Source organism: Nicotiana tabacum, chromosome 3 (genome assembly GCF_000715075.1).
Source record: "Nicotiana tabacum cultivar K326 chromosome 3, ASM71507v2, whole genome shotgun sequence".
In the NCBI taxonomy this organism is placed as follows: domain Eukaryota; kingdom Viridiplantae; phylum Streptophyta; class Magnoliopsida; order Solanales; family Solanaceae; genus Nicotiana; species Nicotiana tabacum.
The window spans coordinates 189,431,545-189,459,031 of NC_134082.1; the positions used below are offsets into that span (position 1 = coordinate 189,431,545).

Genomic DNA, 27,487 nt, shown 5'->3' on the forward strand with positions numbered 1-27,487 from the left:
TGCGCGAGGCGCTGCTGGAATGGGCCTGCAGTTGGGCGCTGGCGAGGCATCAGGATCTGCGCACGCGGCATTGTCAGGGCGCGCGGCGCTGTTGTCATTGGCCAGCCCTTGGGCGTTGGCGAGAGGCATCGGTGGGGCGACAGAGGCGCATGCGCGCTTGTCACTTGGCGCAGCCAAGACCACGGGGCCGACCATGGCGCTAGGCACTATGAGGCTTGCTAGGCCGCCATGGGGCGCGGCCAAGGAGTCATGGGGCGTGTCTGGAAAGCAGCCCATGACATTCTCCCCCACCTGAGTTGGCGCCGTCCTCGGAGTCTTATGATGATGATGATGATGATGATGATGCTTCTGGTGGTTGTTGGATGGGAGGTCTGCGCCTCTCTGTTCTGTGAGCTGGTTGTTGTAGCGACGCAATGATTTCATGCGGCTGACATGGAAGACTGGATGGATCTTCCACCAGGATGGAGTTTTCACATGGTATGTGGATTTCCCAATGCGTTTTTCAATGGGCAGGGGCCCGATGTATTTTTGATGCAGGCGAGGGTCATGGGTCCTCTCTGCAAACAAGTACCGCTTTGGGATGCATAGCATTACTTTGTCCCCTGTTTGATGTTGGGCAAAGCAAAGATTTTATTCGGTGAATCTTTTTGCCCGCTCTTGGGCTTTGACGAGATAGCTCCGCACTATCCCCATGTTGCGCTCCCATTCGCTCGAGAAGTTGGCAGCTCGAGGAGATTTCGGCATGGTTGATGCATTCACCATTTGCGGGAGAAGCGGTTGCTGTCCGGTAACAATTTCAAAGGGGCTTTTGTTTGTATGATGGCTCTTTTGAGAATTGAAACACAGTTGAGCAGCATCCAAGAGCTTCACCTAATGCTTCTGTGATCCGGTTGCAAAGTTGCGGAGATATTCCTCCAGCATGTTATCGAACCGGTCTGTCTGGCCATCCGATGGTGGATGGATGTCTGAGTTAGGCTCTGTGAGCACGTAATTTTTGCCCTATGTGAGAATTACTCCCAAAAAATTTAAATTAAAACAATTTTCCTTTGTGTGCAATTTTGAGAATTTTCTTGGCATTTTTGGATAATTATTTGTATTTGTCTGTGCATGTTTATTTATTAGATTAATAAAAAATACAAAATATGTCGCATTTGCATTTAGGATTTAATTTTACAATTAGGAGCAATTAAGTTTGTTTTACAAGAACAAAAATCATAAAAATAATGTACGTTGTAGTTTTAGCATTTAATGTCCAAATTGTGTGATTTTATCGTTAATTGCTTTGTAATTGTGTCTTAATTGTTATTAAGAGTTAATAAGTACTTTTATAAATTAATTTAGTTCTATTGGTTAATTTAGAATTTTTAGAATTTTAGTTTTATTTTAAGGAAAAAAAAAGAAAAAAAAAGCAATGGAAATAAAAGAAGAAGAAAATCGGATTGGGACTTTTCTTCAATTTTAAACCACAGGCCCAAAGAACCAAACCCCCACCGGGTCGACCCGGCCCGGTCTGCCCCATAACCTCAAACGACCACCCCTCTTCTATTTTTCATTTTGTTCCATTCCCTAAACCCTAAACACTCGCCCCCTTCATCCCCCTTCTTCAAGCAGCACCCCACCCTTTCTGCTTCATCTTCTTCACCTCCATTCCCGTCGACCTCCAGCCATGAACGACGCAGACACCAGGCCTCACGTCGACCAACAGCCCATCTCCACCACGACAACCCCAGCACCCCACCCCTTCTGCTTCATCTTCTTCATCGTCCTCACCAGCAGCTCCTCCTCACGTCCACCACAACCACGTCGTCACCACCCCAGCTCCGCCTCACGACCAACACAGCCAACCCGTCGCTAGCTGACCATCGACCACCCTTGTCTGTCGAGCAGCAGCGAGCAGCAACATCTCCAAGCCACTGCTGCTCCAGCTCCACTGTCGCGCCAACGACCCCTTCGTCGTCTCCCCCAGTCCATCCCCAAACGACCACAAACCAGTGAACTCCTTCGTCACTTCATCAAAAAAAACGAAAAGGGGCTGAAAACAGAGAGGTTTGTTCAGGCGTGTCGAGGTCCCTGTTCGAACCCGGTCTTTAAACTAGTAGGTTTCCGTTCTCTTTTCTTTTTAGTTCATTCAGCAAATTCGTCTTCCCCTCCTTTTCTTCTTTCTCTGATTGTGTTTGTGTTCTGATGGGTTAGTTTGAATTCGAACCCAGGTCTTTATTTGTATTACAGATAATTCATGTTCATTTTGTTTGAAGTTTATTAGTTCTGGTTTAAATGTAGGAACCCCAGTTTGTTAGTTTGTATTAGTTTGAATTCGAACCCAGGAATATAGACTACGATTTAATGTCGAGTGTTTTATGTGCTGGTCCATAGATTTTAGCTTCAGGGTTCATCGTTGATACACTTTCAATATTCCTACATTTTTTGTACAGGTTTAACTTAGAATTGTGTTATTTCAGCCCATGTATCTGTGTATCAATCGTAGTCTGAAATCTGACCGTAATGTTCAACATAGTTTTGTTCTGAATCATTCATCTTTGTTATGATGTTGTTTGATCTAGTTTGAGTTCAATTGATGATTGTGTTTAGTGATTTGGATTTACTTGTTTGTTCTGCTAAGTTTGTTTGGATATGAATCTGGCTTTGTTGAATTGTCTTAATGTCATTGATTGAGAGTTAGTTTCATGTGTTTAAATTAGTCAATTGTTAATATTTCTCAATTAAGGTTGGTTATAGCTGCTAAGGTTTGGTTAATTGACTTAGGAGGATTGGATATAGCTGATGGGGTAGAATGGTAATTTCAGTAGTTTTAGGGGCATTTTCGGGATTTTAAGTTTTAAAAAATGATTAATTTGAGTGCTATGTCCACTAAGTACTAATAATATTAAAATAATACATTGTTTAATACATAGTGGGGGACAAGACATATGGTAGTGAGAATTAATACATTGTTTAATATAGTGGGGGACAAAACATGCAGTAGTGGGGAATAAGGGAATTAAATAAAGAAAAGACATGTGGTAGTGGGAATTAATACATTTGTTTAATATAGTGGGGGACAAGACATGCAAGTGTGGGGAACAAAACATAATGGTATGAAAAGCTTAAAAAGGATTGATTAAATTATGTTGCTCATACCTGTTTTGGGTTATAAATAGGGTCATTTCAAGACAGAAAAGGAGGCTGGTTTTTGGAGAAAGAAATCAGTTCTCTTCAGGTCTTTTTTTTCAGAGAGTCTAAGCTGGATTTTTAACATTTAAAAGTTCAGTAATTTGAGAGTAAGAAAAACAGGCTGGTTTTTAATCTAAAAGGTTCAGTGTTTGAGAGCGAAGAAACTGAAAAGTTAGTCTTTTCTTTTACTGCTGAATATCAGAACTAGCACTGTTGCGGTTTCATCGGTGTTGTTGTGTGGTATTTCTGGGGTTTCAATTGGTTCTTCCTGAGTTTGCTATTGGTTATTGGCTACTGTTTTCATTGGGTTTGCTGGAACTCTGTTGGTTCCTTCATTTTAATCTGTCACTGGGTTGTTCTGTCACTGTGTTGCTGTGTTATTACTGTTGCTGACCGCTCCTTCATCTTCTTGTATTTCCATTATCCAAGTACATGTTCTAAAGCTCTCAAATTTAATGGAAAGGCAGTAAAGAGTTGTTGGAATGAATTTCTGAAAGTCTCCTGTTTCTTTGTGTTTAATTTAATGTATAAGCAGTAGTTCACTTGATATCGCATAGCATGTATTAGAATGACTTTGGATTGCATAAACTGGACTGTTAATCTATTTCTACAAACATAAGAATATCAATTGTAATTTATCTTAGTCTGTGATTACTAGTTATGAAATATAGTGTAGTTAATTCTTTTTTTCAGTAGTCGTGTAATAGTTTCAAATAGTTTATGAAAATCAGCATGTTGGTTTAATAGGGTTAGTTCTGAAATTGCGAGTTCGCTTGAGTAAGTAACATCATTTTAAATAGCAATGTGAATAATGTTAGTAACTAATATTCTCAAATGTTAGTGATTGATGTTAGCCTAATGTCAGTTGTTTTTAAGCATTGACGCATTTCTTCGACAAGTCGTAAAAAGAGAAAAAAATGGCTTTGTATTACACATAGTTAGTTCCAATAGTTCAATTCATCTAATAATGTTAGTTTAAATTAATCAAAGAATAGTTAGTTTGTTTTGATATTACTGGGTGTCAATCTCGTGTTCTATTTATAATCTCAACTTTAGTGTTATTAACTAATAGAATAAGGAACAATACAATCTCCCTTGAGTAAGCTCTGTTGCAATTTTCCGTTTGCATTTGTCTTAATCTAATAAACAATAAGAGGCACGAGCTTATAAACATGTAACTAATTACGACCTCTTCTCTTTTATTTTAGAGACGAACTTAATAGAAAATGTAGTCACTTTAGGATTGTCCTTTCAAAATAAACGAGATGAGCCTCGCCTAGTAAAACTCACCGATTGCGGGGCCCTCACGATTGTATATATATTAATTACTTAGAACTCGGGATCGGCCGCTTAGCGAAATTCACGGCCTTTTTCCCAAAGTAATAACGTGTTAGTCACTGTTAGGCGCGTACTTTTAATAATTTACTTTCTTAAACTCGGGTGCACATTTATGTGACCCAAATCCAAATCTCAACGAAGTCGAAATGTGTCGTTAATCACGGGTACATTGATTGTGACGTGGTTCGAGATGCATTTCCACGACGTTGCAAATTCCTTTAAAAATTTAATGAATGAGACGAGCCTCGACAAACAAGAATACACAAACTGCGGGGGCCTCAACGGACAGTTATTTCAAATGCTTAGATTTCAAGACAGGCCGCATAGCGAACTTTACGGCTTTTCTCAAAATAACAACGCGTTAGTATCTTCAGGCGCGTATTTAATAATGTTATCTTCCTAAACTCGGGTGCACATTTATGTGACTCAAATCCAAATCTCAACGAAGTTGGAACGTATCAAAAATTGCGGGTACATTTATGTGGCGTAATTCGAGATGCATTTTCACGACGTTGCAATTCTTTGAATAAATAATAATAATAAAAGCGATAAACAGTTAAATTTGCACGTAGGTTCATAATTGTATAAAATCAGATAATTAAGCCGAATATGACAGTTGAGCGACCGTGCTAGAACCACGGAACTCGGAAATGCCTAACACCTTCTCCCGAGTTAACAGAATTCCTTATCCGGATTTCTTGTGCGCAGACTGTTAAACAGAGTCATTCTTTTCCTCGATTCGGGATTCAACCGGTGACTTGGAACACCATAAATCTCCCAAGTGGCGACTCTGAACCTTTAAATAAAATCTCGTTTCGATTGTCCTTTAATTGGAAAAACTTCATTTACGTCCCTTAGCGGGGGTGTAGGTGAAAAAGGAGGTGTGACAGACTCTGATACCAACTGTTACGCAACGCCTTCCTGATGTTCTTTGGAAGGGCAGCGTAAGGCTAAGCAACTAATGTCAGTGCGGTTGTTGTCGGCCAATGAGGTCCCCTCCGCACGCTAGACTAGATTGTCAGTGTCGTGCCGGAAAACCAATGTCACGAGCAATTGCGGAAGCTGAGAGAGAATTGGGTTTTGAATGATGATGATGATTTTATTGATGACTGAAATGCTGATTACAAAAGATGCGGTGTCGAGGGGGGGAGACACCAGAAAATTGCTTGCTTAAAAATGTTTGATTGTTTGGTCCCCCTTAATAATGCTTAAAAAAAATAAACCAACATTACATGACTAGTCCTAATAAAGCTGTAGAAGCACACTGAATGAAAATGATGTAAACTAGCCTATAATCACAATGAAAAGGACTTAGTTTATGACAAAGTAGAACTAAGTCCGATGGCAGCAACTTTGTCTTGCGAGTCAGGGTCTGCGCGCGCGTTGCTGTGGGCGCGCGCGACACTTGTTGTGTTGGCCTGAGGCTGGGCGCTGGTGCTTGGCATCGGGGTCTGTGCGTGAGGCGCTGCTGGAATGGGCCTGCAGCTGGGCGCTGGCGAGGCATCAGGATCTGCACGCGCGGCATTGTCAGGGCGCGCGACGCTGTTGTCATTGGCCAGCCCTTGGGCGCTGGCGAGAGGCATCGGTGGGGCGACAGAGGCGTATGCGCTCTTGTCACTTGGCGCAGCCAAGACCACGGGGCCGACCATGGCGCTAGGCACTGTGAGGCTTGCTAGGCCGCCATGGGGCGCGGCCAAGAGGGCATGGGGCGTGTCTGGAAAGAAGCCCATGACATTATGCATGGTCATAACCTCTATAGTCATCTTGATGGATCCACCCCAGCCCTCATTCCGAGCACCACTTTTGGAACCAACACAACCCCTAATCATGCTTACACACTTTGGTTCCGTCAGGATCAACTTATTCAAAACGCCCTTATGGATTCCATTGACCCTACCATAGCCTCCACAGTTGCCACTGCTAACAGATCAAAACATACTTGGGACTCTTTGCACACTGCCTACGCAAACAAGTCCCAGACCCGAATCTTCAGTCTTCGTGATCAACTTGGCCGAATCACCAAAGACACCACTCCTATCACTGAGTACCTTCAACGTATTCGGTCCCTTTCAGATGAACTTGCTACTGTCGGTGCCCCTGTCACTAATTCCGAACTCATAGTCAAAATCCTTAGTGGACTTGGCCCTAAGTTTCGTGAGATCTCGGCTTCCATACGGGTACGTGATACTACAGTTACCTATGAAGAACTATATGAAATGTTGCTTGACCATGAGCTCTTTCTTCGGCATGAGGAAGCTAAGGAAACCCCTGGTCCTGTCACAGCAGTTGTTGCCACTCACAACAAGTCAAATAACAACTCCAACAATCGCATTAAGTCTTTATAGTAAGGAGTTAATTAGGATGGTTTCGCATGTAACAATTTTGTTTGAACGGGAACAGACAAGTGAATAGTGAGAAGTGGAAGGACCTTTGAATAAATTGAACTAGTATTTGCAGGGAGAATTGTACCATATTGCTATAAACTGCAATATCCCCATAGATTCCTCTTTGTGCTTCGTAATGGCAATGTAATGATGTATGTTGCTGCAAAAAGTTAAAGCAATTTATGTTCTATTCAGTTAAAATAAAATAAAGCTGTATAGAGAAAATTTTCATACGAATGAATGTCAAATGAACCAAAGAAAAACTCCATTTTGTTCTTTATTGGGTTCATAATCCATCCCTGATTTTTTAATCATCGCGATTCACGAATATAAAAGGATAGGTTATTTTCATCGTCATTGTTACTACTAAATTTTTTCCCATTACACTTTTATGTTAGAAAATTGGAAGAATCTTGGTTTCATTTAGTTGGATAGTGGCGTGGGAGGGGGTTGGAGGTTGAACAAACAAGGGGGATTATGGAGCTGAATATGTACATAAATTTCTAGTTTTATGTGCAGTCAATGCCGGGAGAGTAGCGAATCCAAAAAGGAGAAATGATTTAAAAAGATAGGGAAAAAAAGCAAGCAGAGGAGAAGTGGCGCGAAGAAAAAACAAATACTCCTACTCTGTAGTGTATATCGCTTTATCAGTTCCCAGCGAAAATAACTAAAAAAAAAGTTCCCAGTGGGGCAAAGAGAGATGAAAACAAGGATTGAGTGGGGGGCTAAGACAGAGGAAACGTTGAAGGAACGTTACCACTTAAATTTTAGCAAGGTGTTTGGATCTTGGTCGAAGAGACATGTCTCTTACATGTTATTAACATCTTTGAAAGCAGCAGTTATATAAACTCATCGTATATTTCTTGGAGGATGAACTAAATTGGTTTTCCAAAGCCTTTTACCTTTTCTTCCACATGAGAGAAATTTGTTTACTTATCAACTTAAATGTTATCACTTCATTGTACTTGATTAATGCACATTCTCACTCTAATATATTATTTAATCAAGAAAGGGGGTTGGCGTAAATAGATGTGGGTAAATTTTGTGTAGAGGGAGATGTAACAACCATTTTTTTTATATAGTTGAGCACTATAGCCATTTCTCCCTGGGCTGAACAAGTCCACGTAAGAGCAAAATGTGGTGCACTGGCCGATGTAAGGCCAACAACAGTCATTTCATCAACGTTAATTGGTTTGACTTTGATGTTTCTGAAGTTCTAAGGCAATGAAAATTGCAGAGGGTAGCGTTTCTGTTAAAGAGAAACAAATAAAGTTCTTTTTCATGTTGCATCTGTAACTATTGAAGAATCATACTAGTAGTTCTTTTTGTACCGTGACTAAGATCCTAGACATACTTCTTCAGAAGCATATTTTCCATCACGTGCCCGAAATTTGTGTTTATTATAGAAGATCTTATTGAATTTAGTATGCATAATTAATCAGTACATATTAAGACTTGAAGAGGTAAACTTGGACTCTTTTTATTTAGAAAGGAAGAGAAGAAGCAAACAACAACAACAACAAATCCAGTGCAATTCTATAAGTTAAGGTAGTGTGTACGCAAACCTTAACTGTCACGACCCAATTCCCGAACCTGGTCGTGATGGCGCCTCTCATGAAGACAAGGCCAGTCATTCAACCCAATTCATCCTTTTAAGACAATTAATTAACACAATTATAGTATAAACATGGTTTAATAATATCCAATAGCGGAAAGTATAGATAAAATACGGAAATCCAACCCAACTCAGCCCTAACCGGGGTGTCACAAGTCATGAGCTACTACAGAGTTTACTAAAATTCTATAAAGTATAGAATTAGGAACGACATCTGAAGATATCATAAATACAGAAGATAAGGGAGAAAACGGGTCTGCGAACGCCATGCAGCTACCTCGATAACTCCGATGAAAACTAAACAGCAGAAAACTCGCTCTATGCCTCAGGAATACCTGTACCTGCACACATGGTGCAGGGAGTAATGTGAGTACTCCGATCCAGTGAGTAATAAATATAAATAATAACTGAAGGTAAGAAAACACGTTAAGGCACACAACACTCTATACAGAAGCAGTGAAATCATTTAAAATAACAATTCAGTGAAACATCATGTGAAATTTCTTTTAAACCAGTAAAAAAAAGATAATTTGGCAGTAAAATGACGAGTAGAAATCTACCTCTCGGGCTCAATATCAAAACAACAAGTAGAAATCTACCCCTCGGGCTCAGTATTAAAATAATAAGTAGAAATCTGCCCCTCGGGCTCAGTATCAAAATAATAAGTAGAAATCTGCCCCTCGGGCTTAGTATCAAAATAATAAGTAGAAATCTGCCCCTCGGGCTCAGTATCTCAGAACAGTATCAGCCCCTCGGGCTCAGTATCTCAGAACAGTATCAGCCCATCAGGCTCAGAACAGTATGAAGCAACCAGTCAATGAAATAAGAGCACATAATTATTATGGCGGATAATGCAGATGAGGAATAAATGCATGAGTGCAATGTAATGCATATGACGGTAACCTCTGGTACCCACTGCGGCGTGCAGCCCGAGCCATCCATATTTATTTATCGTCGACGGCGCTCACTGGGGGTGTGTACAGACTCCGGAGGGGCTCCTACAGCCCAAGCGCAATAACAAGCCATCTCGTGGCATCAATCAAGTCCTAGTCAGTCATTGTTACCTGACCAATTTATATCACACAGTGCCATTGTTACCACTATTTCAAGTCACATCTTAGCCTCAATATCAATGTAACACTGCTGCGGCGCGCAGCCCGATCCATGCTCAGTCCAGAAATCATAATAAGCCCCTTGGGCATTTGTAAAACAGTAGTTCTCAGCCCGAAATATCATTTAGAAATATCATTTAAGTTTTCAAATCTTAGAAAGATGGCTGAGTTTGCAAAACAGTATTTAAAACCTTGGACTGAGATCAAATGATATGCATGTATGCGAAAACAGTGATGTCAATCCCTGAAGGATTCAAATAATTGGCAAGAAGCCCAAATGTAACAATTAAATCCAAGTAAGGATGATTTTCAATTTAGTTCAAGTAGAAAACACGGTAAAAACATCTCTCGGGACGGACTAAGTCACAATCCCCAATGGTGCTCTACCTCACGCCCATTATCCGCCGTGCAAGTCACCTCAATATAGCGTTACGATGTGAAATTCCGGGGTTTCAAACTCTCAGGACATCATTTACATCAATTACTCACCTCAAACCGGCTACTTCTTTAGCTCGCGACGCCTTTGCCCCTCGAATTGGCCTCCACGTGCGTCGAATCTGCCCAAAATCACAACGAATATGTCGCATTATGCTAAAGGGACAATACCCAATCGAAAGCAATCTATCAAAATTCACGAATTTGACAAAATCCGAGCCCCGGACCCACATCTCAAAACTCAAAAATTTGTATACCAAAGTTCTTCGTCCTTTCACGAGTCCGTACATATAAAGAACACAAAAATCGGAGCTCATTTGACCCTTCAAATCGACCCTAGAAAATCTCAAAAGCACAAGCCCTAAAACCCCACTTTTCTACTGATTTTCATGTTCTAATTCACATACAATCTTGTATTTAACTTGGAAATAAGTAGAAACAACTCACCTTTGATTCTTGATAAAATCCCCCTTGAAATTCTCTCCAAAATCATCCAAGCCAAATGAAAGGAATGAAAGAAATAAGCCAAATCCGTGTTTAAAGAATCTGCCCGTGCTTCGTCGAGTTGTACCTTGCACTTGTGCTATACAAGTTGTACATCCTATTAAAATTTTCCCTTGTCGGACACCTTCTGTTTAAACACCCATAACGTCTTGTATAAATATCCAAATTACAAACGGTTTGAAGATTTAGAAACTAGACTCGAAGATTTAATTTGATAGGTTTTACACCATATAACTCTTTATATATCCCGAGATATGAGCTTCTAGAGTCGGCTCCATGAAATCAGAAAATTCTGGAGAAACTGCTCCACCAGTCATCTTCAATCGATCATAACTTTCTCTACAGATGTCCAAATTACGATTTCCTTAGCTTTCTGGAAACTAGACACGAAGGGATACGACTTTCGTTTTTGAATCATCTCAAAATTCCTTGTAGATCAAAAGATATAGGACTCCGAAGTACGCTCCACGACTGCACATTTGCTGTTCAAAGACAGCTTAGCAGCAGAAATTGCAGCAGCTTTTTCTTTTCTTTTTGGGTCCGAATTCCATTTCGTTAACCTTCCGAAATCCACCTGAGGCCCTCGGGACCTTAACCAATTATATCAACATGTCCCACAATATCATTCAAACTTGTCCTAACCTTTGGAACACCCAAAATAACATCAAAACATCATATCATCATCGGATTCAAGCCTATGAATCTCAAGAACTTCCAAATTCCATTTTTGATAAAAAAAACCCAACCAAACCACGTCCGAATGACCTCAAATTTTGCAGACAAGTCCAAAATGACATAACAAAGCTACACAACTCTCGGAATTCCATTCCGACTCTCGGATCAAAATCTCACTTATCAACCGGAATTCGCCAAAATACTAACTTTGCCAATTCAAGCTTAATTCTACACCGGTCATCACAAAAATATTCCGGACACACTCCTAAGTCACAAATCACCTAACGAAGCTATCCGAACCATAAAATTCGCATTTCGAGCCCTCTAACACATAAGTCAATATCCAGTTGACTTTTCCAACTTAAGCTTTCTTAAAAGAGACTAAGTGTCTCAAACCTTACCAAAACTAGTCCGAATGACTTCAAATTTTGCACACAAGTCACATTCGACATTAGGGACTTGTACCAACTTTCGGAATCACATTCCGACCCCGATATCAAAATTTTCACTTCCGGTCGAATTTTCTCAAAAACCTTCAAATTTCTATATTTAGCCAAATGACTTCAAAATGACCTCCGGACATCCGAATTCACTTCCGATCGCGCTCCCAACTCCAGAATCACCATACGGAGCTATTCCCAGACTCGAAATCCCAAACGGACATCTATAACTCTGAAATGCCTTCCAACCCAAATTTATGAAATTCTTCTAAAATACTAACTTCCACAATATACGCCGAAATGCTCACAGGTTATCCAAAACCAAATCCGGACATACGCCCAAGTCCGAAATCATCATACGAACATGCTGGAACTTTCAGATCCCAGTTCCGAGGTCGTTTACTCAAAATTCCAATCTTAGCCATTTTCTTCAACTTAAGGTTGCCGCAATGAAAAATTTCTTTCCAATTTGACTCCGAATTTCCCGAAATTCAATTCTGACCATACGTACAAGTCAACAAACCTGAAATGAAGTTGTTCATGACTTCCAACTGCTGAACGACGCGCTAGAGCTCAAAACGACCGGTCGGGTCGTTACATTAACCCTACCTTGTAAAGGTAGAGAGGCTATTTCCGATAGTAAGACAGGCAAATTATTGTGCTTTGCTTTACTTCTGCTCCAGTCACCACCAATGGATTCATTTTTCTCTACCTATTTTGTTTGACCAAAAAGTGCTAAGCTTTTTGTTAAACCAATTAATGAAGAAAATGAAGGATAAACCTTAACCAAACATAATTAACTCTAGATCTAACCATAGTGAACATGAAAATCGAACGAGATCAAGTTTATATAGCTCTTCTTAAGTTTATAAAAAGGCATCAAGCATAAATGATAAGCTTACATCTTTGATGCATTGTTCCACACTTGTAAGAGCAAAGAGAGAAGGAATGTTATTGATAATTATGAGACATATCTTTGTTGAATCAGCGATGGCGATTACGCAGATTTGCGACCAAAATCTAGGCTTTTACCTTGTCGGAGGTCTTCTCCTATTCCACTATTCCTTTCCTCTTTAGGGAGTCAGCCCCCTTCTCTTGCCTTCTTACCTTCTATTTATACTACCAATGTTCCCATTTGTCCAGCGGTCTTTAACCAGAATATTCTCTCTTATATTTTTCATTATTCCCCTCAAGCATTATGACACGTACTTCGCCGTACAAGCTTAGTGTTGGATCGATCTCGGCAATGACCGAGATGCTTATCGTTGTTGTGCCTTGTGAACACGACCACGACTCAGTCGACCCCCTACTATTCCTTTTAGCATAGATCCTCATGGACAGATTTTGACCCATACAGTTAGTCCCTCCGCATGTTGGGGTCGCCTCTTGGCGAGCTCGATGGGCGGACTCTGCTGATTCGAAAAGTAGGAGAAATCTGACCGCCTTACACAAGGGACGAGATCTTCATGGCGAGATAGCAACGTGACGATTCAAGAACTGCATCGGACCGTTATGTTAGTTCGGAATTGGACTATCACATCAATTCAAGATGTCATAAATACTTCTCAAGCGTCATTATGGCGCACATTTTCCAGGCATCATGTCGTTTCCCGTGCCCTTTCCGTTTTTCTTTCTTAATTGGCGGCTCTTGGTTTTCCCGCTCAGGACATTACCCTTATAAATAGAGGGGGAGCCCCTTAGTTGAATGTTGCGTTTTTCAACTGTTTTAAGAAAAGAGCTCTGCAAATTTTCTCCTCCTTATCTAGTTCCTCATACTTCTGCTTCTGCTAGAATTCGATGTGACCATTGTTTTTTTCCCTTCACCGTTTTCGTTTCTTTCAATCAAAGACAACAAATGGCTAGTACTTCTTCCCATTCTGACAAGGTTGTTGGTGCTCCGGTGCCGGAGAATGACGCATCCCTACTTGAGGAGGGAGTAGAGGTGTTGGAAGATGAGGGGTTCCCGACGGTGGATGAGGTGGTTCCCTGCTTGGGAAAAGCGAGGACTGATTTTAACAGCCCTGCTGGAGATAACCGACGCCCGTTCCTTCCACTATGGATGAGGCAGCGATCACGACGCTCAAAGCCAAGTGGGGAATCCCCGTTCATATCGAAATGGTGTCGGCGGGAAAGGATATAGTACATTTGTACCGCCCGGGATACTGCGCGTTTTACGCGTATCCCTTTGTTGTTGGGTACACGCTTCCCTTTCCCTCTTTGGTGGTTGATTTCTGCCGCTTCTATGAAGTGTGCCCGTCCCACTCTCTCCATATGCGTACAAGCTCTTTCTTATGCTTATCAAGTATGCGGAACTGGTCGGCCGAGGAATTTCCCTAGGGCATATACTCCACATCTTCGCCCCTCATTTTCTTCAGGGTACGATGATTCCTCTGCGATAGGTTTTAAATATCTTTGCCTTATGTTTTGATGATCTAACAAATTTACTGTTAAGAACCAGATAGAGAACCTAACACACTTGGACTACACTACAAGATTAATGGATTCTAGCTAAATGTGAACTGCTATAGCTTCAGGAGATAGGAAACCAACCAACGACCTGATACCCCCGTGGTTCACTCATAGCAGTACAAATTCAATTGGACACAACTAGAAGCGACGTGACCGCTTGCACTATTTCTGCCTTTCCTGCACTGTTTCTAGTGCCCACTTATTCCTTGACCAACTAAAGTGCTTACATCATTTCAACTGATGTCATCAAGGTGTATCAACAATGAGTTTATATCAAAATATCACTTGAACATTTCTGTTTCTCATTCAAGCCTTTTGCAAAACAGAGAAATCAATTCTCACGAGCTTGAAGAACAAAGTTAAATGCTACTACGGACCAGTTCCTAAAGTTAGTATTTTGTTGTCCTTAGTTGAGTTGTAACTTTGTGATTGTTCTTATTGTATCTCCTAAACTACTTAGCCAGAAGCGTTGATTAGGAATCCACTTGTAAAATCCGTAAACTCTCTGAGTTTATGTTGTGACTAGGTTTAGTCATGAGTTAAAGTCTTTGTCACTAGAGAGTGACAAAGTGGCTTGTGGTGAGAGTATCACAAGTTAGTCAAAGTCTTTGTAACTAGAGAGTCACAAAGTGGCTTGTGGTGAGAGTGTCACAAGTTAGTTGAGTTGAATCCTTTGTAACAGAGTTATTACAATGTGGCTTGTAATAGGTGTTAACAAGTTAGTAAAGTTGAAAGCCTGCAGATGTAGGTCGTGGTTTTTGTCCCTTGAGTTGGGATTTTTCCACATAAAAATCTTGTGTCTCACTTACTTACAGTTTTACTGGCATTCTCAGCATAAACCCATAAAGGACCATGTACTCTACTGTTTGGTGGACTCATAAAAACTAACAATGTGCGTCATCGAGGAACCAAGAGTTTGGTGCTGAAGATGGACAATAAGGCTAATTGCCACTTTTGGGAAAGCTACTTCTACGTGCGGACAGAGCACCTTGTGGCGAACTCGACAGGGTTTCCGGAGACGTGGAACTTCGCTCGTGAGTTTCCCTCTGTTAACTTTGCGATTTTTCTTAAGATGGTCATTGACCGTCTTCCTTTGGCGATTTTGCTGAGGATTTGTTTTGTTTGTTTTGTTTGTTTTTGCAGCAGGGAAATTACCTCCCCCGCTAGTTGCCGATATCCGCGAGTGGGTGAGCGCAATTCTCCCCCATACGGTTAGGATTCGTGAATGGGCGCCTTTCCATGAGAAGTTTGGGCGCAAGCCTCTTACTGGTGAGTTCGCTTGTAGTTTTGCTTTTGCTCTCTACTTCATATTTCTTTAACCTCGCTATTATATGATCTAACCCCTCCTTGTTGACAGGTCGGAGAGGACTGAGAAGGATGAGGGCTCCTCCGCTCGCATTCTGTTAACCGGCGCCCTCTATCCGGCCCGCACCAAGAGTTACTATGGGCGAGGGTACGGAAAGCCTAGCTGCTCGTCAAACCGCGCTCGCGGCCGAAGCAGTACGCTTGGAGGTTGCTTCCCAACTGGAGACTCCGGTCCCTGCAGTTCGCTCAACGGGCGAATCTTCTCTCATCAGTAGTGGATAGGCCTCTTCGAAGAGACGGAGGGTAGTGCTGGAAGAGGCCTCTGTAGCCGAAACGTCCTCGAGGGGCGACCTTATTTCGACGGTTCCTGAAATCGGCTGTAGGGCTAACCAGGAGGTGGAGGCGATGCCTGTTGCGAACGCCCAAGAGGTTAATGTAGTAGAGGTATGGAGTCCCGAGGCCGCCATAGTTATTCCGAGCATACCATCATCATCCCGGCAGAACCACACCCCTTCTTCAGTCGAAGAGAAAGGGAAAGGCGTCATGGTTTAGGATTATGAGACCTAATTTGACATTGACCCTGATGACATGAGGGTGTTCGAGGAGGACTTTACCAGGACTGTGGTAAGGGCAGAAGGCCCCTCCCGCATACTCGAAATCTCGTCGGATCCCAACCTGCTGCAGGATATGGTGTCGCAGTTTGATCTTCTCTGCTCCGCAGCTGAAAGCGGAGCCCTCCAGGAGGTCAGCGATTCTCAGTTGTCACGTGGTTTGGCCGCAATGAGCTTAAGGGTGAGTTCCCTTTTGTCTTATTTGTTTTGTGACCCTTTTATCTTTATTGACTCTTTCCCTTCCTTTTTGCAGACTTACTCGCTGGAGATCAAAAGCGCTCGTAGGGCTGAGAAGTGGCCGATATTTTTCTGAAAATGGCCGAGAAGTATTAGCGGTATTGTAACAGATACCGTGAGTTGCGTGAGCGGCTTAGAGTGAGCGTCAGTACGCAGTCCGCCAGGGAGGAGTTGGAGAAAAGAGATGAGGACCTGATGTGGTCTATTTGCAGGTGCAGTGAGCTCGAGGAGCTACTTCATGCCAAGAATGAGAAGCTCGAGGTGGACAAAGGGGTCGCCGCAGAATGTGAGGATCTTCAAGTGAAGTTGCTATCTTTACGAGCTGAGCTTGAACAAAATGCTGCTAGGGTCAACGCTCTCAGTGCAGAATGGTCGGAGAAGGTGGCCGACTTGGAAAAGAAAGTGGCCAAGTTGGAGTAAGCCGAGGATGCTCAAGTGTCAGCTTTGGCGAGGGCTGCGGCGTTAGAAGACACTATTCTCGTCCTCAAATCCGAGCAAGAATTCGAGAGGGCGACGACCACGATGAGGGAGGCGAGGTTTGAGAAGCGCATTAGTGAAATTGACCGGGAAGCTTCAAATTTGGGAGACAGGGTCGCGACTCTCGAGGATGAAGGCGTAACTGTTGGCTCAGGTTGAATCTGCTTCCGTCGTTATTCCCCGCCCCTTGTATGAGCTATGGGTCCATGCCGAGGCCCAACGAGATATATACAATGACTTGTGGGAAGCGGGAAGTGTTCCTGAGGCGCCTTTGACGATGCTCGGGTGAAGGCGCGCAAGGCTCGTGTTGCCTGAGGCTACGACCCTGCGACACTGGAGGTTGCCGAGGATGTTGATGTTGAGGATGGGTTTCCTGAAGATAATGATGGGGAGAACGGCGGTGATGACGCCGAGTGAAACGTTGCTCCAGCATTCATAGTTTTTTTGTTGGTTTTCATTTCTTTTCTTGTTTTTGAGGGCTAGTTTTGGCCTTTTGTAAAGTGCGGATGTTGTGTACATATATATGAATGAAATAGTCGCTTCGACTTCGTTTGTGTATCTTTTGATTTTCTTTTTCCTTCCCTCGCTTGTTACATATTTTTCATTTTGGCATAGACCTTCGGATTTCTTTGTGACGAGTCCTTGATCTTTTTGATTGGGGATCCGACCTTGCCCGGATCGAGTAGGATCTCGTCGCGTGAGTTCAAATAAAGTCACTTTGGATCTGCAAGTCCGAGCGAGGTTGACTTCTGATTTGCCGACTTAAGCAAAATCAACCCTAATTCAAACGAGGTCGAATTCAGACTCGCCATCTTGGACGAAGTCAATTTCGACTTTTACATTCGAGTGGGATTGAATTCAGACTTACCAATTTAGGCAATGTCGATTTTTCCATATGTATTCGAGCGAGGTCGAACTTGGAATCGCCATCTCGGGCGAAGTCAATTTCTGACTTATACATTCGAACGAGGTCGAACTTGGAGTCAATATCTTGGGCGAAGTCAGTTTTTGACATATATTCAAACGAGATCGAACTTGGAGTCACCATCTTGGGTGAAAATTTCTGACTTACATATTCGAACGAGGTCGAACATGGAGTAGCCATCTTGGGCGAAAATTTCTGACTTATATATTCGAACGAGGCCGAACTTGGAGTCGCCATCTTGGGCGAAAATTTTTGACTTATATATTCGAACGAGGTCGAACTTGGAGTCACCATCTTAGCGAAAATTTGTCGATTCGGGTGGGCAAATTTTCACTTTTACTTGGCGGTGGCCGACGGTCGTAAAGATGTGAATTTGAGAGGTCGAAATTGTAATCTGTTGTGAATTCGAGCGAGGTTGAAATTTCCTTTCGTTTGGTGATGGACGATGGTGTTAATTCGAGCGGGGTCAGATTGTAACCCGTTGTAGATTCGAGCGATGTCGAACTTTCCTTTCGTTTGACGATGGCCGATAGCCGTAAGGGTGTTAATTCGAACGGGGTTGGATTGTAACCCGTTATAGATTCGAGCGAGGTCGAATTTTCCTTTCGTTTGGCGATGGCCGTAAGGGTGTTAATTCGAGTGGGGTCGGATTGTAACCCGTTGTAGATTCGAGCGAGGTCGAAATTACAACCCGTTGTATTATTTTACTGGAGAACATCACTCGTCGCTGTGTTGTTTACACGTGCGTCGGGGTAGGTCCTGATTCGCTTAATTTCGCTTTTATTGGAGAATATTGTGTGTTTCATGGGAGAGCCCCCTGTTCTGGAGATTGTTTCTCAACAGTCGACCCGTGCCAAACCGTTTTCGTTATTTGTAGTATGGTACGGCTTAGAGGGCTTTGCTCGGCCGTTACTTGCGAGATGGCATGGTACGAAACCTTTTCCTGGGGTGTTTTAGTGGCGTTCGTTCCTTGTTCGTGTACCTAGGAGAGTGCTCGCATTCCTGTTCTGAACTAACAAAAGAGCGTAATAAGTTAAACCCAAACGAAACTGATACCTTGGCCTGGCAAGTCGGTGAAAGGAGGAACAACACTGTAGGTTGCTTGCTTCGCCTCGTACTCGAATGATGGTTTCAAATTTGGCAGTCGTGTTCGGCCTCCTCGTTAATTGCGCCTAGGCTTCTCGTATGTTGGACTTACCTTGCCCATTGGGATATCGAGACCGAGTACTAGTCCGGCTCCGTTCGATATGTGCAAACAATAAGGGAAACATGTCATACTTTGTTCATAAATCATTCAGTGCGTGTGGGTACGAAGATAAGGCAGGATATGCCCGCTATTTCAAAGGATCACACAGTAGGCTATCGTCTCTTCCTAAGAGGTGGAAGTATAGGCTGGTATGTAAGGTGAATACGTCGAATGGGATTGTGGTCATGCCAAGCGCATAGTGATCGTGATTCTACTTTAAACATGCATATGACGTGTCAAACCCAACGCTACAGGTGAGGTGTGGGTTTTGCATAGACGTTGACATTGTCTCGACTTTATGTGGAGCTCTGACCCAGATTGGGTTGGTTATCTCAACCACTTATCTTCTACTTTTTCGAGTTAGTGCTCGCAGCGAGATGGTGAGGTTGTGACAGCCGGGAAGTGATACTCTGGCTAGTTTTAGATCTAAAGGAAACTAAAATTTTGACTAGAAAATTCCCACAAACGGCGCCAAATTGTTTGACCAAAAAGTGCTAAGCGTTTTGTTAAACAAATTAATGAAGAAAATGAAGGATAAATCTTAGCCAAACGTAATTAACTCTAGATCTAAGCATAGTGAACATGAAAATCGAACGAGGTCAAGTTTATATAGCTCTTCTTAAGTTTATAAAAAGGCATCAAACATAAATGATAAGCTTACATCTTTGATACATTGTTCCACACTTGTAAGAGCAAAGAGGGAAGGAATGCTATTGACAATTATGAGACCTATCTTTGTTGAATCAGCGATGGCGATTACAGAGATTTGCGACCAAAATCTAGGCTTTTGCCTTGTCGGATGTCTTCTCCTATTCCTCTGTTCCTTTCCTCTTTAGGGGGTCAGCCCCATTTTCTTGCTTTCTTACCTTCTACTTATACTACCAATGTCCCCACTTGTCCAACGGTCTTTAACCAGAATATTCTCTCTTTATTATATTTTTCATTATTCCCCTCAAGCATTACGACACGTACTTCGCCGTACAAGCTTAGTGATGGCTCGATCTCAACAATGGCCGAGATGCTTATCGTTGTTATACCTTGTGAACACGACCACAGCTCAGTCGACCCCCTACTATTCCTTTTAGCGTCGATCCTCATGGATAGATTTTGACCCATACATGTTTCTGCTTGGATTAACCTAAATTCCAAAATGACTTGGAAATTACGGACCTTTCAAACGTCACTTCTCTTTTCTTCTTTTCCATGGTTAATTTCCCTTCTTCTCGATTACTGTAATTTGCAATCACCTCTCAGATACACCAAAAAAAACGGAAGTTTACATAAATATACATATCACAGCAACACATTGTTGCCTTGTCACAAAGGTTACAGTATCATTCTCAAACTTAAAGAGGCTGCAGGGCATTTTATTTTCTGAAACTGAATACACATACCTGCATATCTACTCTTTCAGCGTGGCTATCCCTTTATTGGGGAAATTCTAGATTGGAAAGCAGCAGTCACAACCAGGCACTAGTTGAATTTACCAGGAAGTCCATCAAGCACCAGAGATTTTGCCTGAAGTTGCTGGAATCTTCTCTCTTTAACTTCCAAATATTAGGAAGTAAGATCGTGCTCAAAAGTGATATTCCACTTGTTGGTAAATGGCCAATAGTATCACTCTATTAATCAGGTTTTTTCTTGAACCAAGTATGCTACTTCTCGTTGTCAGTTCTTCCATGTAAGGTGCAAGTGTTGACAATCTGAAAATAAGACATCTATCGGTTAAACTTACTTACAGATAACCATGCCTAGGAAAAAGGAAACATATAACTTTGAAACCTTCTCATGTTATTATGTAGAAGTGCAATGTCAGGTAGTGTAGATTCTTGTTAGGGGGATTAGAAGATTAAGAGCTATGAGGACATTATGGATTCTGTGATACAGAATAGACAAAGAGAAACAATAAGCATATAACATGTACATTTACTCCCCAAAATATTTACTGGTTGTAATTTGTAAGGACCTTTTAAAAATATCGGTTCTACTATTATGAGATACTGATAGAGCCAGGTTTTTCAACTTTGGCCTAAGATCTCAGATTCGAGGAGGGCAATATTTTGCCTTCAGCCAAGTAATGAAATGGATGTTAATGTTATGATACCAGTAGCAGTTTAAGGTATTAATCCACTTCCAAAAAATAGCGGGGGAATATAGAAAGTTCAGCAGAATAAAATTGAAGTATCTGCAAATATTTGTGGGTAAGCAGGAAATACCTGAAAAATTTGTTGTCGAATAAGATGATCATCCCTCAATCAATACCTCTCAAGGTTTCTATGTGACTTGGAACAAATTAGAGACAACAATTTAGCCTCGGTCATGCTTCCGATCTTTGCTTCTGAATTGTTGCATTTCTGTATATCTTTGTTTCAGATAAATATAATGTTTTACAAAATCAACATGAGGCAACAACTTGGAAGAGTTATGAATCATTCAGATCACCAATAATCTCCACATGAACAGACTCCATTCTTAAAATGGTGGAAGCGGTGCATATCACGTACAATAATTTCTCGTTTCATGACAAGCGAGATGTACTTTGTTGCACTATGGCAGTCCCCACAAACCCGAAGATTTTTCCTGATGTGAATAGTTGTACCAGCACTTGTATTTAAAAGCCCAAATGAAATAGCAAGCTTCTCACTGTGGCTCTTTAACAATTGCTCCTGAACATCATCTTCCACATCATGAATTGAATCGGTATCAGGTATATACCCAGCAGCTTTAATCCTATCAAGCAATGTCTCAAGGTAAGCATAGATCTTCTCAGACTGAGGATGGCTAGTGCTTCCTGAGTAGAATGTGTGGACCTCGTTTCTTAAATCAACTAGACTGCATCCAGGTGTCTTTTGAATACCTTTTCTCTCCATCATAGTTCTGACTTTAGCGACTTTATGCCACATTGAAGCTGTAGCATACATATTAGCAAGAAGCACATGATATCCACCATCATCAGGATCTAGCTCAAATAGCTTGTCTGCTGCCTTCTCCCCCAGATCAACATTTTTGTGAATCTTGCAAGCTCCCAACATTGCACCATAGACGTTGAGTCCTGGTCTGACAGGCATATTATCGATGAAGTTCCAAGCTTCACCGAGCCGACCAGCTCGACCAACTAGGTCAACCATTGCCCCATAATGGTCCATTGAAGGCTCCAAGCTGTATTCTTCCCTCATGATCTTGAAATAATTGCGCCCCTTCTCTACAAAGCCAGAGTGGCTGCAAGCTGAGATGACACATAGAAATGTTATGTCGTTAGGCTTTACATTCCCCTTTCGCATTTCCTCAAATAATTCGACAGCTTCCATTCCAAAGCCATGCGTGCCATATCCATCGATCATGGCATTCCATGTTGTAACATGCCTATCATCCATTATGTCAAATAGCTTTCTTGCTGTGTGAACTGCTCCACATTTCGCATACATGTCAACAAGAGCAGTGGCTGCAAAAACATTCCTGTTCAAACAAGCCCTTATAGCAAATCCATGGATCCACTTAGCTTGACGCAATACGGATAATTCAGCAAGAGCTGTAACAACACTCACCATTGTAAATGAGTCAGGTTTGATGTTCAGCAGATGCATTTTACAAAAAAGAGTTAATGCATCCATCACATGCCCGTTTTGTGCATAGCCCAATATCATAGCATTCCATGAGACAAGTGTTTTTCCTTTCAAGTTTTTAAACAATTCAGCTGCAATATCCACTCTTTGGCACTTGCAGTACATTGAAATCAATGAGTTAACAACTGCAACATTAGAACCAAGACCTAGTTGGTTGACTAATTGGTGAACAAATTGTCCAAGCTCGAGATTCCTTGACTCAGCACACGCATGCAAAGTGCTCATAATAGTCACATTCGTCGGTTTGAATCCTTCATCCAACATTCTCCGAAAGATAATAAGAGCTTCATCATAATATCCATTCCGTGCATATCCGTCTATCATAGCATTCAGCGATACAATGGTCTTAGAATCAATCTTATCAAAAACCAACCTTGCAGTACCCACTGACCCACATTTAGCATACATATCAACCAAAGCAGTCGAGACATTCACAAGCGACTCAAACCCATTTCTATAAACATATCCATGAATCGACTTCCCCATTCGCAAGGACCCAATAGCAGCACAAGCAGGCAAAATGGACACAACGGTAACCGAATCCGGCCTATGACACCCTTCCTCCTGCATCCTCAAAACCAACTCCAACGCTCTCTTAGACATCCCATTTTGTGCATACCCAGCAATAACCGTATTCCAACAAACCAAATCCCTATCAGGCATTCTATCAAACATCTTATACGCATCACCAACCATCCCACATTTCGCATAAAGATTCACTAAACTAGTCATTGCAAACAAATTATCCGAAAACCCATGAAGAATCAACTGCGCATGCACCTGTTTACCCTTTAAAACATCAGAATTATCTGCGCAGGCTTTTAGCAGATACCCAAAATTGTAAATTACCGGAGTAACATTTTCATATCTCAAACGAGAATAAAAAGATAAAGATGAATCCACAGTAGATTGACGAGTATGAGCTTTAAGCATGGTATGATACATGGGGTCAACTTTGAGATTAGCAAAGTCAAAGACTTTGGTGGCATCATTAAGGCTACCATATTTGGTGAATAAGCTGATTAATTTGGTTTCGAAAAGGTGTTCGTTATAAAGACCATTTTTAATGATGTGAGGGAGAATTTGGTGAAGCTCTTTCATGGAAGTGCAGAGCTCGAGAAGGATTGCTGTTGGGTGCTTATATATATGTGATGGAATGTGGACCCTTTGAGTTAGAGACGGCGGCCGGTCGGGAATCGCCGTCGGTAGCGGTGGTGGTGGTGGAGTGGTGGAGCTGGCTAACAGCGGGAAACTCATGAAGCTTGGCGAGTTTCTCTGGGAATCTACAGATAGAGCTAAGTACAACTTCCAAAGCGCAGCTTACTATCGAGTTGTAAATGTCCATTAATAATCATTGGAGTATTATCTTTCAGCTTCTATGTTCTTGCAATTTTTTTCTTTAATCTAAACAATTTATATTTTGAGAATATAAGGACTTTCATTTTTAAAATATTTCTTTCGGGACATACTTAACAAAAAATCACTAATCAATATTTGAAAGATCTGATCATCGGATAAACTCTATATTTATTTATTTACTTTTGTTTTATATGAATAGATATTCTATTTACTCTTGAAAGAAAAAAATAAAGAATTAATTAATATGTCAACAAAGATAGTTACTCGGTAGGGGTGTACAAAGGAAACCGACAAACCGTACCAACCCGATAATTCGAGTCAAATTGAGAAAAAAACCCGACTATGATTTGGTGTTGGAAAAAAGACCCCACTATAATTGGTTTGGTTTGATTTTAACTAAAGAAAGTCAAATCGAAACCAAACCAACCCGACATTATATATATAGAAAATTTTAGATATATTTAATATATAAATATTACACCGGGTCATTGTTGTTGTTGTTGTATTTAATATACTAGTCTTAGGGTACGCGCTTTGCGCGTGTACCTATATCAATGAGTATATAATCTTAAAAAATTACGTAAATATTATTAAATAATATATTTGAGTTATTGAATAAAAATTAAAAAAATAATTTATTTATTTTTGCATTCGGGATTCGTGCTTTTACAATGATATAGAAAATAGAAATACTTTTTGAAACTCCTTCTTACTCGAATAACATTTTTTTCTCTTCATTGATGTTTTCGCATAATATTTAAAAATTATATTTAATTATTAGAAAAATAGTTAATTAAGTACATACATCTTAATTTAATAGTAAGAATATATAGTGTCATCCCCTTAGAATTATAAGTTGAAACATATTTCATATAAAAATTGTCGTAAACAAATATAAGCAAAAGACAATGTAATACTGTTCTTTCTCCCCAAACAATATTTATGTTAAGACAATGTAATATTATTATTTCTCCCAAACAATATAAGTAAAATAATAAATCTTTGTGGTCCGAGCCTTACCTGGACCCCGCACATATAGTGCACCGAACTTTCTTTAATATTTATATTAAAGAGAAATATTTTATAACGAAATTAGTTGATTTCAAAGTACTGTATATTACGATAATAACTAAATTACGATTTTATCTAATGTGAAGTTTAATTTTAAATGGTAAAAAAAAAAAGGCGAACGATATTTCATTAAGGATCTTCGTGCATTTAATATAGATAAATAGAACGATATGTAAGTTATTATGTATTCTAGAAATTAATAAATTCAGTAGTGTACTTGATTAATCTTCTCTCTTTTTTTTTTAACGTTTTAATTTAAAATCCTACAAATGATATGGAGATTAGATGTGATAAAAAGCTAGTCTTGTTTTTCCTTTTGAAACAAAAGTCTTTATTGTATTAAAATCACGTCTTCCTATTGCAAATAAAATTGTAATACAATCTAATAAGGAAAGATTAACAAATTAATTCTAGTTGATTTTAAAGTTCTAACTTTAGAAAAATTAGCATAAATGGTAATTGAATGGTTATTGTAAGCACGTGATTTTTGACCCTCCCCGGGAATTTTTACGTCCTTAAGCTTAAATATCTAATTTAGGACTAGTATAGCCATTTTAACTATTTTTACTTTATTTCGTTGCAAAAAAAAAAGAAATTTCAAAAAAATATATATATAAAAATTTTAGTTTATGTATCTCTCATAAACTTGAAAAATACAAAAATTGTACTTTATTTTTGTACTTTATAATTTCGAAAATTACAAAAAAATAAGTAAAATATAGTTCTATTAAGGTTTTATAGTCATTTTAACTTTGAAAAATACAAAAATATTACCTCATATTTTATCTTAATATTTAAAACGAAAATTACAAAAAAATAGTTTCATTAATATTTTGTAGCTATTTTAAATCTTGAAAAAATATTTAAAAAGATATAGTTTTGTTTAAATACTAGTCTTATTTTTGTTAGTTATTTTACTTACATAGGACTAGTTAAGCAACGTGTTCCTATTTCTCGGGTCCGGGCAAAAGAATAATATTCGGGTTCAAACTACCCGGTTTTAGGCATAATTTTCGGACCTAGCCCATAATAAACCGTGTCCAGGACACGTGGGGAACCCCACCACGCGTGGGGGACATATGCCTTGAACCCCACCACGCGTGGGGCTCATTTTTATGGGCATTGTGTTACAAAACACGGACAGAAGGCCAAAGGAGGAGGACTTTGAAGATTTTTGAAAAGAAACGTACTGTTTCATCATCTTCTTCACTAGAAGAAGGAGCAAAAACCTACTGCCCAAAAACCACCATTAACGATCCTCACGACCAAACCATCACCCTCCTCCTCCCAAACTCCATTCCCCACTTCCCCCTCGCCGGAACATAACCATCGTCGCACCCCGTCGTCACCCCCACCAAACACTCCATCGTCGACCCTCCATCAAAACCCAACCAGCCCGCCTCCATCTACACCACCCAAACCTCCAGTAAACCACCAAACGAACGCCATAACCACCACCCCCCACGTCCAAACACCTACTGTAAACGATCCCTACCCCCCCCCTAACGCAAAAACCACCAGGCGTCCTACAACCACCGGCAGTCCACCATCGCTGCTTCACTCGTCAAACTCACCGTCAACCTCTAGCTTCCCCCCCTCCATCGTCGACTGTCCAAAACCAACGCCAGTTCCGTCGACCATGACCACTCCTCCATAGCTGCTTCTTCTTCACCAAGAAAAACTTAGCAAGGAACCCTAATCCATTAACGTCGGAACACACACACACACACCAGCTGAAGCTTAACCGAAAAACGTTCAAAAAAGCAGCCTAGAAGTTCAGTCCGGGGTGAGGTCCGTTGAGGTCGTCTTTTGTTCGTCGAGGTCCGGTACGTCGAGGTTGTTGTCCGAGGTTTCGTCGTAGGTCCAACGCATCGGACGTTAATCTCAAGTAGGTCATCTCTGTCCGTGTACCTCATATTTTCTGTTGGCAATATGTATATGTGACGTTTTAGGATACCACCCTAGTTCATGCGGATAGTGTGCGAATTGAGCGAGACATATATACATGATGTTTGCGAATGGCTATTTTTGTTAATTAACTCCGTATGATATTGAAATCTGGCCGTGAACGTCTTTTCCCTTTGTTTCGTTTGCTTCAAGTAGTTATTTGACATTTTCGCTTCTTCATGTTTAGAGTGTTGTTATCTAAATATTTGTCATAATAGGGGAAAAGTGTTAATTATTTTAGTTTGTCTTAATAGTTGTTTATACATGTGGTAGTAAATGTTGAAATTATAGTAGCAATTTTAATTCCGCGGAAAAATACTCGTTTCATCAAATAAGTCCAATTTACAACCCATGACCTAGCAAAGTAGCAAAAAATGTAGTTATTTTTAGCCTTATCCTTTTTTTTAAAAAAAATAAAAAATAAATAAATAAAAGAAAAATTAAAGAAAAACGATACGAGCTTCGTCAAATAAAAAATGTATAGATTGTGGAGCCCTCGCAAAATATATGTATTAAATACTTAGATTCCGGGACGGGCCGTTT

The 27,487-nt window shown here is 40.7% G+C and overlaps 1 protein-coding gene across 3 annotated transcripts; it reads right to left on the reverse strand.

Annotated features, from left to right (window-relative positions):
- Positions 1–8,626: 8,626 nt before the first annotated feature.
- Positions 8,627–23,951, reverse strand: LOC107808045 (pentatricopeptide repeat-containing protein At1g11290, chloroplastic-like). Of its 3 annotated transcripts, none has more exons than XM_075250336.1 (3): positions 21,161–23,951; positions 20,339–20,647; positions 8,627–8,849 (listed from the first exon to the last, which is right to left on the reverse strand). In XM_075250336.1, exon 1 carries the CDS (start codon positions 23,822–23,824, stop codon positions 21,383–21,385), a length of 2,442 nt encoding a protein of 813 aa, XP_075106437.1. In that variant the 5' UTR covers positions 23,825–23,951; the 3' UTR covers positions 8,627–8,849; positions 20,339–20,647; positions 21,161–21,382. The 3 variants fall into 3 exon arrangements, with proteins under 3 accessions (XP_075106437.1, XP_016488012.1, XP_016488011.1); XM_016632526.2 differs by lacking the exon at positions 8,627–8,849 and adding an exon at positions 19,569–20,174; XM_016632525.2 differs by lacking the exon at positions 8,627–8,849 and having other exon boundaries at positions 19,569–20,647.
- Between the last annotated feature and the right edge of the window lie 3,536 nt (positions 23,952–27,487).